General features: G+C 43.3%; 1 protein-coding gene across 2 annotated transcripts in view; it reads right to left on the reverse strand.

The window, feature by feature from the left end:
- Positions 1–12,423, reverse strand: part of fstl5 (follistatin-like 5) — a 263,518-nt gene extending 251,095 nt beyond the window's left edge. For both annotated transcript variants that reach the window (XM_033633126.2, XM_078169520.1), the window contains exon 1: positions 11,981–12,423. In XM_033633126.2, the coding sequence (XP_033489017.2) occupies positions 11,981–12,003 (23 nt within the window). In that variant the 5' untranslated portion in view covers positions 12,004–12,423. The remainder of the gene's footprint in view (positions 1–11,980) is intronic.
- Positions 12,424–12,859: the final 436 nt, after the last annotated feature.

Genomic DNA, 12,859 nt, shown 5'->3' on the forward strand with positions numbered 1-12,859 from the left:
ACCTGCTAATATTCTCTAACCTTTGCCTGTCTGCTGTTTACTGTTGTCCCATGCATACTCTTGTTCTCTTGCTACTGCTGCTGTTTTGCTTTGCTTGTTTGTCTCTCTGCTTGTGTATGCTACTCTTGTTCTATTGTATTGTCTGATGCTGCTGTCTGCTAGCTACCTGCCCGATGCTTGGGCACAAGACTGCATGTCATTTATGTGATGCTTGTTGTGACTGCATGTAAGTAGTGGGTGTTTGTGGAAATGTTTAGATGTGTGCTGCTGTCTCTTTTAACTTTTGACATTTCTTTTTTAGCTCCTACCCCCCTCTCTCAAGAGGCTTTGCCTTTTCCAGGCCGCCACTGTGAATAAGAATTTGCTCTTAATGACTTGCCTGGTTGGATAAAGGTTAAAGGGCGTCTACATTAGTTTTTGTGCGTGTGTGTTTTATATAATTTTGTAGCTTTCCAGTAGTGTTCTTTATTTATTCAAATCAGAAGATTCTAATTTTGGCCAAAGTATGAATGTTTTAACCCTCAAAATGCTGTTCCCAGGCCCATCTAAAAACTTTTCCTCACACGACCTGACATAGGCTTCTGCATGACGTCATTGCTACAATGAACGCAGATAGATATGCCCTTTAAAGGGAAAGTTCTGATGTATTCATAGTCAGTGTAATACAAACAGTAGATGTCAGTCGACATGGCCCCAATTTGGAAAAACAGGGAGTTACGGAAGCTAAGCGATGTACTACTGTGGAGGGGTGTTACGATAGCTTTATTGATAGTGTAATGAATGTCTTGTGTGTGTGGTTTAGGCAGGTGGTAGGAGGCAGGGTCAGCAGCAACGTCACATTTGGGGGTTGGTGGTGATGATTCATTAGCTGCTATTAGCCACACCTGAAGGGAAAGCTGGGGAGGCCTTTGAGATGAGCAGGCCCGCAACAAGCAAGACACCGGAGGCAAGACATACTGAGGACAGAAGAGAGCGTTTGAAAGGCCACCGTGAATGATCCATGTAAATACACATTCACGCTGAACAACCACGAAGAAGAGCAAGCTGGCCAGCCGACTGGTCCGACGGAACGGCACCTGAAGGGTTTCCAACAGAGTCATCCGGTCTGAGCTAGCTGTTCGCAAGGAGCAAGAGCTGTAGCCTGGTGGTGAGTTGACCACACACCCCTCCCAGATAGGAGAGGTCACACTCACCCAGGGAAGCTCAGGTACACTTTTCAAGTCTAATGCAATAGGAGAGGCACTAAGTTACAGGCTTACTAGCCTTGGTTGATGAGGTTTCACAAGCCAGGTTCAACACAGCAGGGGTCAGCAACAAAATGTATTTAAGCTATCTAAAGAAATCTGCTTTACCTCAACGAGGAAGCAGTTAACAGCTTCAGTGTCCTATCTATGCTCTTGTCAAAGTCACCAGACTCCATTGACAAAAACAGTAATTTTAGCTCACTGAACACAGGAGCTGCTGGTCTACAGCTACCTGGATTAGTTAGCTTGTTTATATTATTGTGTGACTTTAGTGAATCCAGACTAACCTTTTTAAACACCAAAGTCACACAATAGCAAAAACAAACTAACTGATCAAGGTGGCAGTAGACTTGCAGACCTCTGTGTTCAGCAATGTTAAATCACTGTTTTTCTCAATGGAGTCTGGCTGTGAAGACAGACATATAACAGCTTCTTTTTCCTGTTGGAAATCACTCTCTGACAGCAAGATAAAGTGATGAAATTATTGTAAATATAGTGTACACTTACCCTGATATTGATTTTTTTTTAGGTGGCTAAAATACATTTTACTGCTGACCCCTCCACTGCAGTAGATTGCTTAGCCTCCATGTCAGACTCCAACCTGCTACTCTAAACTGGGGACGTGCTCTCTGACAGCTACAGTATGTAATATACTGTCCTCACACAACGCCTCTTCAAAAATCTGAACTAGCCCTTTAAATAAGAATAAATAAATAGATCACTTGTCAGTAGCATGATAGTCATAGTCATAGTGTTTATTTTTTGTGTCTTTCCAAAGTCATGCAGTGGCATGATTTAAAAGTAAAGGGAAACTAATTAAAGTGAACAAAAGTAACTTCTCGAACACTCGAATCTACCAGAACTTGCAGGGAAGTTGAGAGACTGTATTTTTGGCTTCTTACAACTGGCACTTGCGAAGAGTTTCTAGGTTTTCTCAGACTATATAATTTGTCTTTGATCCACCCAGGCAGTCCTCTAAGAAATGCCAGATAGCACACTGTGACCGGTCCCCGGCTGCCAGTTTGTACTGTATGAAAATTTGAACTAATTCATCCTCAGAGTGTGCGCATTATTCATCACAGCTCTGAATAGCCACCCAGTGAGAAAATGAAGTGATTCTAATATATCTCTTGTCATACACAGGATTTCTGTCTAGCTTGGCACGACATCTGAGAATTATAAACAGCCTACTGTGCACTATCAGCTCCGATTGTACTCTGGGATTCATCCAAAAAAGCCACAATTATTAGCAATTAAGATGAGCGAAGCGCCACAACACCACAAAACATTTAACAGTCGGTTAACACACCAGAGGTTTCAGGGCCTATTTTTGTGCAGTGACTCACCTATAAGTTCTGTCTGACAAAGGTGTGACAGCGGGGACTTGGGCATTATACAGTCCACATTACAATCATTTATGATCGCAGGAGTCTCGACATACGAGGCAGTGGCAGAAAAGACCTTGACTTTTCTTTTATAGCCATTTAATTTATAGACCATTTCAAATGTCGTGAGGTACAGGCTGTCGCTACAACTCTGCAGGAAAAAACCTGGCAGAGGCACACTGGTTCTCCCATTGTTAACAATCATTACATAATCAGACTGATCTGATCTGCCGTACTGTGTCCAGAGCAATGCCGTCACACTTGGCCACGGTGGCAGTGAACACTGGACTGCGACCTGTGATGCCATTAAAATGCAACGCATGGGTAGACCACTCCAACGCCAGCCTCCCCAAGTGTCATATGCTTCCAACAAACAGCAAACAACAGCATTATTATCTCAGAGACCAACACCCCCACCCACTGAAACCTATTTCTCAGTGCCTTAGGCCACACTTCCCACCTACCTGCTTGCAGCACACTGACAGGATTAGCACAGAAACCTAGAGCCTATTGACCCTCACCCTTCAGGTTTCTGCACCTTCTATTACGGTCTGACCATCTGCCAAAGAGCACCAACACAGAGCACGAGGCGTCTCAATATTTCACCCCGCCGCAGCTTTAAAAGTAGCCACGAAAGCATTGTTCTGCTGTGCTGTATGAAATGGGTTATGACAATAACAATTTAACAATCCACTTGGAGTTCAATCAAGACATGGAGTGGAGGAGGTCATGCTTCAGGAATCTGGAGCTGTTCGAAAAGTCAAGAGACAGGGCCTCATACCGTTGCCTCAGATTGATCCTCGAAGCGAAATGAAAAAAAGAAATATGATCCAGGGGAAATGTTCGAATGCACACAGAGTAGACATTCTCATGCATCATCACAGCACATGCTAATAATCTAAACTACACCAGTGTTCTCGTCAGTAACTGCTACATGTGATCAAAAGAGGCTTTCAATAATGCACAATGAAGGAAAAACAGGTTTTTAAAACAAACCCCCTGCTCACCAGGAGACATAAGATTGTCAGGAGGTAGTGTTTCCTGAACGTGGCAGCAGGATAACATATCTCAATGTGTGTGGGTCTGCTGCACAATGAAGATTCCACATATTGGAGAGGGGAACAACAAAGACAGACACAGATGGGAGTTGGCAGCGGTTACAGCTTAGCTCCGAGTGGGAAGAGGGGAGAAGGAAAAGGGGAAAGCAATGTTAGAAGTGTTATTGTTGAGGTGGGTTGGGGCCAAGCTACTGAGAGAACCCTAACAACTGTTGTGCTGAAACATACGTTGAACACATTCGAAATTCAGGTGTGACGAAATTAAAGGAACAGTGTGTAAGATTCAGGGTGATGTAGTGGTGTCTAGTGGTGAGGAATGCAGATTGCAACCAGGTGTAACTTCTCCAGGTTAGAATTCCTTCAGTGTTCATCGCTCAGGAGGTTTTTACCAGGAGCCAAATTATCCGCAGTGGTCTCTTTCAACACAAATCACGGAATTAAAACCAGTTAAAACACAGTTTCATATTACAAATCCAAATCAGTGTTAATTTAACACTGGTTGGCATGTCACAGACAGCCTGCTTATCCAGCGCGTGCTAATGTGTGCTCACCTTTTTTCTCTGATAACTTAAGATGTAGATGTTCAGGAGGTTTTAACCAGGAGCCAAATTATCCACAGAGGTCTCTTCCTCTGCAAAACAAATGGACCAAGTGATTTTAAACGGTAAAAACACTGAATAATGCAGTTTCAAGTTAAAAAATCAGCGTTTCTCCGATGCTGTTTCGCATGTTCGAGATGGGTCGCTAGCCCAGCACCTGCTAATGTGCGCTTACCTGTCTCTGATAATTTAAGATCCAGACACTCAGGAGGTTTTGACTGGGAGCCGAATTATCTGCAGAGAACTCTTCCTCTCCAAAACAAATGGACCTGGCAATTTTACTGATAACCACTTTTTTTTTTTTTTTTTTTTTTTAATTAATCTTTTTTTGTTTTTTGGGCCATTTTGCCTTTAATGGACAGGACAGGTAAGCGTGAAGTGGGGAGAGAGAGAGAGGGGATGACATGCAGCAAAGGGCCACAGGCTGGATTCGAACCTGGGCCGCTGCGGCAACAGCCTTGTACATGGGGCAACTGCGCTACCACTAAGCCACTGACGCCCCCTGATAACCACTTTTTTGACGCTCTCATCGCAGGGGCTGCTAACTACAGCAGTTGATGCGAAAATGCAAAAACGCAAATGGTCCTATCTAGAGCCAGTGTTTGGGTTGTCCGTTCTGGGCTACTGTAGAAACATGGCTGTGCAACATGGCGATCTCTGACACGGACCCGCTCCCTATGTAGATATAATTGGCTTACGCTAAGGTACAAAAACACAGTGATTCTTATTTTCAGATGATTAAACACTAAAGAAATCATACCTATTATACCTAACCATAATGACTCAGAGGAAGAGCTGGTCGCCCACCAATTGTAACATCAGTGGTTTGATCCCTGGCTCCTCCAGTCTGCATGTTGAAGTATCCTTGTGCAAGATACTGAACCCCAAATTGCTCCCAATGGCTGTTCCATCAATGTGTGAGTGAGAGTGAATGGTTACTGAGTAGCAGGTGGCACCTTGTATGGTCGCCTCGGCCACCAGTGTGTGAATAAGTGTGTGAATGGGTGAATGTGACATGTAGTATTAAAGCACTTGAGTGGTTGGAAGACTAAAGAGGCACAATTCAAGTGCAGGCCATTGACCATTTACCATTTCTGCCAATATACCCCTCTAAATCTTAAACACTGGACCTTTAATACACCATTTCATTTTTTTATGCACAATTGTTAAATATGTCTGTTTTTATCGTGTCACCTTGTGAATTGTGGACACTGAATATCAGCCTTAATGTTACAGAACTAAAACAGACACCATCCATACCAACGGTTGCTGGTCAACTACTTAGGGAGGATTTAGAAGTAAATACCATATAAAGAGCACTTATGGGCCCATTATGAAAGTGCTTTACCATCCATATTGCTCCAGAGTGACTGTAATGGGCAACACCCAGGTGAGTATGTATGTAACTGTAAATGTGAAACTAGCGGATGCTCTGAAAATCCACGAGGTGGATTCTTTCAATGAAAACAAACTATATTTTGGAATATTGAAAGAATTGTTTGATATTATGATAAAAAAAGCTTACTCACTTTCTTGCTCAGAGTTAGTTTCAATACTCAAACTGCATGTAAACATGAAAATGTGTTGTCTTAGTGCTGTAACAGCTTCTTGGTGAACAACAGCTGGGTGTATTGAACTCTCAGAGTCTAATCATCACATTGAGGTGGCCAGGCAAACAGTGGAGACGCTGCACAGAAGTGCTGGATGGACGGACAGAATGTTGGTTGTTACATTACATAACTTCCTCTCAAATCAAAAATTCTAATTTTAGTGTTGTGAAATCTGAACACAAGCAGTCTGCTGGGGACGCTTACCAGACACAGGTAACCACTTGTGTTCGGATCACTGAAAAGTATGATGATACCAGGTGTAAACAGGCTCAAAAAACACAAAGGGATTCAAGGAAACTGCAAAGAGACACAAAATAACCACAAAGTCTGTGTGTCTTGCTCCTGTGGAGGAGGGTTGGTGGGGCCCTTTGAATATCTGTGCCCAGGAGCCCATTGTCTCATAATATACCTCTGGTATTATAGTGTACTGCAGTTCTGTGTGTGGTTTGTCCTAGTGGTGTTGCCGTACCCCTGCAGAACACGGCTCAGTGGTTGATTCCAATGAAGCTCTAGCGAAAGTTCAGTCAGGAAGAGAATACTTTTAATGTTCTGGCTTTAAGTTTCTTTCTCACCCTGCCATTCACTCCTTGCACATACGCTCACTCACTGTCTCTAAGTGTCATTGTCTTGGTCTGTGAATTGAGTCATCAGCTGATTCACAATCAACCAATAGCACAGCAACACACCCTCTCTGCCAGCCTATCATCTTACTACTCCTCATTTTAATTGCTTATTTAATTCTTTCTCTGCTGTAGTTCTTTCTTGCTGCTGTCCTGTGCGCCCTCCACCTTCCCATCACCAACTAGTCTTTATGGATTCATCAGCCGCATATGCCTCATCAGCCATCAGCCTCAGCAGTCAGCATCCACCACCTCCAGTGTCTGGACTCCATGGGGGGATTTATCCTGCTGTCTCTCAGATGTCCCTCGATCACAAAATATCTCCCTCTGGTGTCCAAGTACCAAAGACTTCTGTTAAATCTTAATCAGCACAAATGATCTGTTAATCTATACACTCATATTCTGTATTAAATATTATATTTACTTCATTTTTCTGTCTCTCTTGATTGAAGTAACATCTTGATCAAATTATATTTAGTTTAGACACTGTCTCAAGCAAGGGAGTTCAAGTATCTTGGGGTCTTGTTCACAAGTGAGGGTAGAATGGAGCATGAGATGGATCTGCAGTTTGGTGCAACCCTCACCTATGGTCATGAGCTCTGGGTAGTGACTGAAAGAATGAGATCGCAGATATAAGAGGCCGAAATGAGTTTACTCCGTGGAGTGGCTGGGCTAAGTCTTAGAGATAGGGTGAGGAGTTCAGACATCCTGAAAGAGCTCGGAGTAGAGCCGCTGCTCCTTTGCGTCGAAAGGAGTCAGTTGAGGTGGTTCAGGCATCTGATCTGAGAACACGATGGAGGGATTATATATCTCATTTGGCCTGGGAACGCCTTGTGGTCCCCCAGGAGGAGCTGGAAAGCGTTGCTGGGAAGAGGGATGTCTGGAGTGCTTTGCTTGGCCTGCTGCCCCCGAGAACCGGCCCCGGATAAACGAGTGAAAATGGATGGATGGATGGATGGATGGATGGGGATACTCCACATTGTATTGCATGTGTAATTCATATAGACAGCAGTGATTTCATTTCATGCATTTTGGTATAGTATACTGTATAGCTGGACTTGGTTGTGATAAATAATATAAAACAGTAGAAAATGGGTTTTCAAATTTTGACATTTCTTTGGTGGTGGGGGTAATGTTTACTCCATGGCTCCAGCCTTGAAATAAAAACTAAACCATGTGCATGACAGGGTACAAAGTGAGAAAACAGTTTAAAATCATAGCACATTTAAAAAGTAGCTTTGGAAATATCTCCAACAGCATGATGTGATGATGAATTCAGAGTTTTCTGATGTGGAAAGTGTGCAAATCTCCATCTGCGAGGAACTTTCACTGAACAAATGCAATAATTCTGCCTTTAACAAAACACTGTGGCACCTTGTTCATCTGAGTTTTGCTCACATTTTAGTTCAGTAGCGGTGTGATGGTACATGTTGGAAAGTCGCCTAAACATAATGGATTTTAAAGATCCCTAAGGAGCCCAAAGGAAGGTAGAGCGGTTGCAGTATAGCTGTTTGATCTCCCATGTTTGTTCAGTGTCCCAGTAGTAACCAGTGGGAGCTTAAAATAGACAGTACAGTAGCTGTGAAAGCGGTGAGAGCATGATCAGAATATTAGAGGTATGGAATGGAAAAAACCTTTTGGACCTGACTTGGCATTGAAAAGTGAGCTATTGAATTGGTGAATGCATCGGTACAGAAAGCCGTAAAAGCAACACCTGGGAAATATGCCTCTTAAAACCACTTTGCTCTGTAAAACAGCCCCATAACGACATCTCAGAGGGTAATTGGTAAAGATTTTTGAAACCTGCTGCGAAGCCAGGCCACCTGAGATTATTATGAAGACCTTAAAGTGGTGCCATTTTCGGTGGCAGTGCAATTGTCCTCCCAAACATACAGCTTCATTGTCAAATCATCAAAATCTCCCTCCTCCCCACTACCAGCTGCCATTACCGGGTGCCCACACCTTCACACTCAATGCTTTTCCTCTCAAATCCAAAAAGCTTTGATCAGTTTCCTGGCATTATTTTTGCTTCTTTCTAGTGCAAAGAAATATTGACTCAAAAGCCTTTGCCTCCCCGCGGTGCCTGAAGAAAGTTACTGTAATGACATGAAAAGCAGAGCAGCACCATTAACACCAATACCTGCTCAGCTGGCAGCGTCTCCTACCTGTTGTTAAATGGCTTAATTGGATCTGAGCTTGGGGATGGGGGTGGGGGGGGCTTTTTCTGGTCTTGGTGTGGTGGAGTAAAATGTTTCCCCTGTGAGAATATTGTGAACACTGTTGTTTGGCTTTGTTGGCATCCTCATGGGTTCGAACATAACTGAGTGTATCAGCATCACATCAGCACAGTGAGCCTCCAGAGCCGTCCCAAAAATGAGCATTATCTTATCTCTCTCTCCCCATCCCGCTTCAAACGAGTCTGTTATTCATTAAGAGCGCCACGTTTAAGTATCCTCACTATAGCCTGCACAATATATAATGTATAGCTTGTATGAATGATATATTCTTTGGTCCCTGGTTTGGATTCAAGTGGAGAATCAATTAGTAAGTGCAGCCTTGAAAAACAGATCCACTCATTCATCCAATGCGCCACTGGAAATAGATTCTATCTTGTGGTTTCAAAGAGCTTTCGCAGATAAAGTGAATGCATTGTGGGAATAAAGGGACTGAAGTTGGATGGTAAAGGCCCGCAGATGGCTGAACGTTAAAACTGCATGGTTTCTGTGACGTTCACACTTTCTCTGCAAGAATTTCAATTACTGTTGCAATTAGCAGAGAAATGTGTCGGGATCATTAGTGTCCGCGTGTCTTGAAAATCACACAGAATGTCAGAGTTATGCAGGAAATGCAATATACAGGCTGCCGAGGAGTTGTGTAGATAAACAAGCACGTTGTCATGTCCTTTTTACCCGTTACTGTAAATTAACAATGTTGTGACCAGACTAATAAGGAGACTAATACACGGCACACAAACAACTAGTCATAAAGGAAGTGCTTATTCTCAGTAAGCCCAAAATTAAAATCACCATAATATTCTCACATTCATTAGGGCAGGAAGTGCATTTTTACAAAGCAAAAGTACTAAAAAAATATTACTTTAGTAAACGTTTTAATGTATTATTAACAAAATGCCTTTAAAAGGTCCAGTGTGTAAGATTTAGGGGGGGTTAGTGCCATCTAGTGGTGAGGATTGCAGATTGCAATCAGCTGAAACTTCTCCCAGTTTAAATTCCTTCAGTGTTGATTATTCAGGAGGATTTTACTTGGAGCTGAATTATATGCAGAGATCTCTTCCTCTCCAAAACAGAAGGACCCGCTGATTTAAACCAATACAACACTGAATAAAGCAGTTTTACGTTGAAGAAAATCAGTCATTTTCCAATGCTCTCATGTACTGCTCAACACATTCTCACTCTGACCACGTCACCTATTGCCGTTTGGTCATGGACTTTCCACGTCCAGATATGACGACCCAAACGTTGGTTGTCAACGTTCTGGGGCACCGTGCCAAGTTCTGCCTGTTACATGCATTGTCTTCGTCAGTACAACACTGCAAATTGACATTTTTTTTCCTTCAACAACAAATGCACGTGGTTAGGTTTAGGAAAGAAGAACAGGGTTTAGCTTTAGAATCTTACGGGACGCAAACACCACTTTCTTGGGTGAAAGTCGGTGTTTGTTGGACCCATCCACCACCAATCCCACCCGCCCCAGTTGGACTTTCTTCCTTGTCCCACCACGTTTTCCTCTGACACTGCACCGTTACACTATAACGGCAACCGGCCACTTATCATGCTGACGTTAAAGGACGCCTTTTTTCGTTGGTTTCTGATGCTGCAAGTCACTGCCCAAGCGCTGGATTTAGACGACTTTGGAGTGAGATGAAGCTCTGCTGCTAACTATGGCAGCACGAAAACCCAGATTACCCTATCTAGTATTTGGTTTGTCCGTTCTGGGCTACTGTAGAAACATGGCAATGCAACATGGCAATCTCCATAAACAAGAACCCACTCCCTATGTAGACACAAACGACTCATTCTAAGGTGATTATATTCAATTTCTGCCAATTTCTGCCTAAATCCTACAAACTGGCCCTTTACGAGAAACGTAAAAGTACTCCATGCAGAATAATGATGCCTTTGACATTATTATATCAACCAATCATTAGTTTATAATTAGCATTAAGTTGTTGAGGGTTTTTGAAGTTACAACTAACTAAATACATCTAATTATACTTTCTCCAAAAATGTAACTGAGTTAAAGTACACATAAAACCACAGGTTCATAGGAGTTCCTCAATATTAACATGTACATTGAAACATGAAAGTCGCAGAGGAGTTTTATTTTGACAAAATTAAACACATTTCCACCATGAATCAATGCAGGAAAGGCAAAATTGAGGCATAAAATCCACCAGAATGCAGAAAATTAAGTATTTGACATTCAAAATTCGCTGGGGCAGCACCCCAAAACCCCAATTTCAAATGTGTTCCCACCCAGTGTTGAAATGAAACCTACATCCTTCCATAAAACAGTAGTACAAGTACCTCAAATTGGTGCTAAGTAGTGCTCCAGTGACTGTAGGCTGGTTAGATACAGTCTCCCACTGCTGCACACAGATGATGTTCCTGGTGTTTTAAAATCTCTTATAGACACTATTTTGATATCATTACAGTAATTCTGTTGTATACATGTTTTTTTCAGGACCTAACGATGCTATCCTCCACCAGGGAGCTCCTCTAAGGATTTCAGCCTGTAAATCTGAGTCGTATCGATGGCAGAACTTAATCTGGCTTTAGGTTAGCTCTAACTCCATCTGCTGCACCATCGAGGCCATAAACAACAAAGATGACCCCCAATTTTTTTTTTTCCTCTGCAAACCATCAACCAAAATAATTAATGGCCATCCCCGGCGCAAGAGCCTGTAATACACTGCCAAATGAGTCAGGCGCAGAGCTGAGGATGAAAAACAAAAGTATAATCCCTCTGCTGCTAACGGTGTCACTCAAGGATTAGCGTGCCAAGGAAAAAAAAATAACACACTAAGTACTACGCGGATAAATTAAAAGCTGTGGGCAACGTGGCGTGTCTCCAATCGTTTGAGGAAACATTGATTGTGTTACAATGGGAAGTGTTTGTGCCTCAGTGTGAGCGCCCCTGACACAATAACAGCAACTTCAGATATCCTGATATCACTTGATTTGAGCCTCCGGGACCTGGCGACAAGTAAATTGAAATGGTAAAAGCTCGAGGCGGCAGATTGGGAGATATTTTCTGAGTCAAGGAGAGTGACCTGCTGGATTATTAGACAAGATTTGTGGCGCCTCGCCGATGATGAGGGTTAAGCTTGCTGTCTGATAGCGAGTCAGACACAGAGAGGGACTTTTGGTGGATGGAGCTGAGCTCGGATGGGCTTTAACAATTAAACACACAACAAGCAAAAGACATAAATATATTTATTTACCTGTGTGTCCAGACGTAAACCATCCAGGGGGATAATCCAAGCGAGATTAGCGGGGAGCGGAAGGAAGCAGCACTTCTCAACAAACTATTATTAATAATAATCTCGAGCTCCGGTCAAATCCACGGCTGCTGTGTTTGTGTGTGTGTGTGTGTGTGGAGTAATTTCCGATGTGTAGACACAGAGATGTCCTCAAGAGAAGTTTGCACCTAGAGGCGGCCAAAGGGGAGGTTGTTAATCCTTTCCCAAAATATCAGCAGTGTAGAGTAGAGCCGATGGAGGACGGAGGCGCGCAGCGGGATGAGGAGTTCAGCACCACGGCACAGTGGACAGCTCTGACGGCGCAGCAGCGATCTCACCTCGGCCGCTCTCGGGTCTCGTGTGCGCCACCGAGGCAGGAGCCACCAGCCCCAACCTCACCTACTGGCTCAGTCCCGACCGGATTTACATACAATCACGCGGGAGGGAGGGAGGAGAGGGAGGGATGAACCAATCACAGATGTCCCGTAGTGTCGGCAGTATATGCAACAAAAGCAGGGCAGACTGACAGACGGAATGTGAAGCGCTCCTGTGCCAACACAAACTGTCCTTGACTAACAGGGAGGAAGAGGATGGAGAGAGGGAGAGGGAGTTGGGTTTCTCTTTATGGCTGCCCCACACACTCACTCACTCACTCGCACGTGTACGCACATACATGCGCGTGCTTCAGTAGTGAAGTAGTGGGGGAAAAAAACTGCTGTATTCACCGTTTTATCCAGAACTACAACACAACACTGTATGTTAACTGTTTGCCCTCCAGGTGGTTATCACAAGGGGATACTTACTGATAAAAATAAAAGTAACATGATTTTCACAACTACATTTTATTCATTTGTTTATTTA

The sequence above is a fragment of the Epinephelus lanceolatus genome, chromosome 7, assembly GCF_041903045.1.
Source record: "Epinephelus lanceolatus isolate andai-2023 chromosome 7, ASM4190304v1, whole genome shotgun sequence".
Lineage (NCBI taxonomy): Eukaryota > Metazoa > Chordata > Actinopteri > Perciformes > Serranidae > Epinephelus > Epinephelus lanceolatus.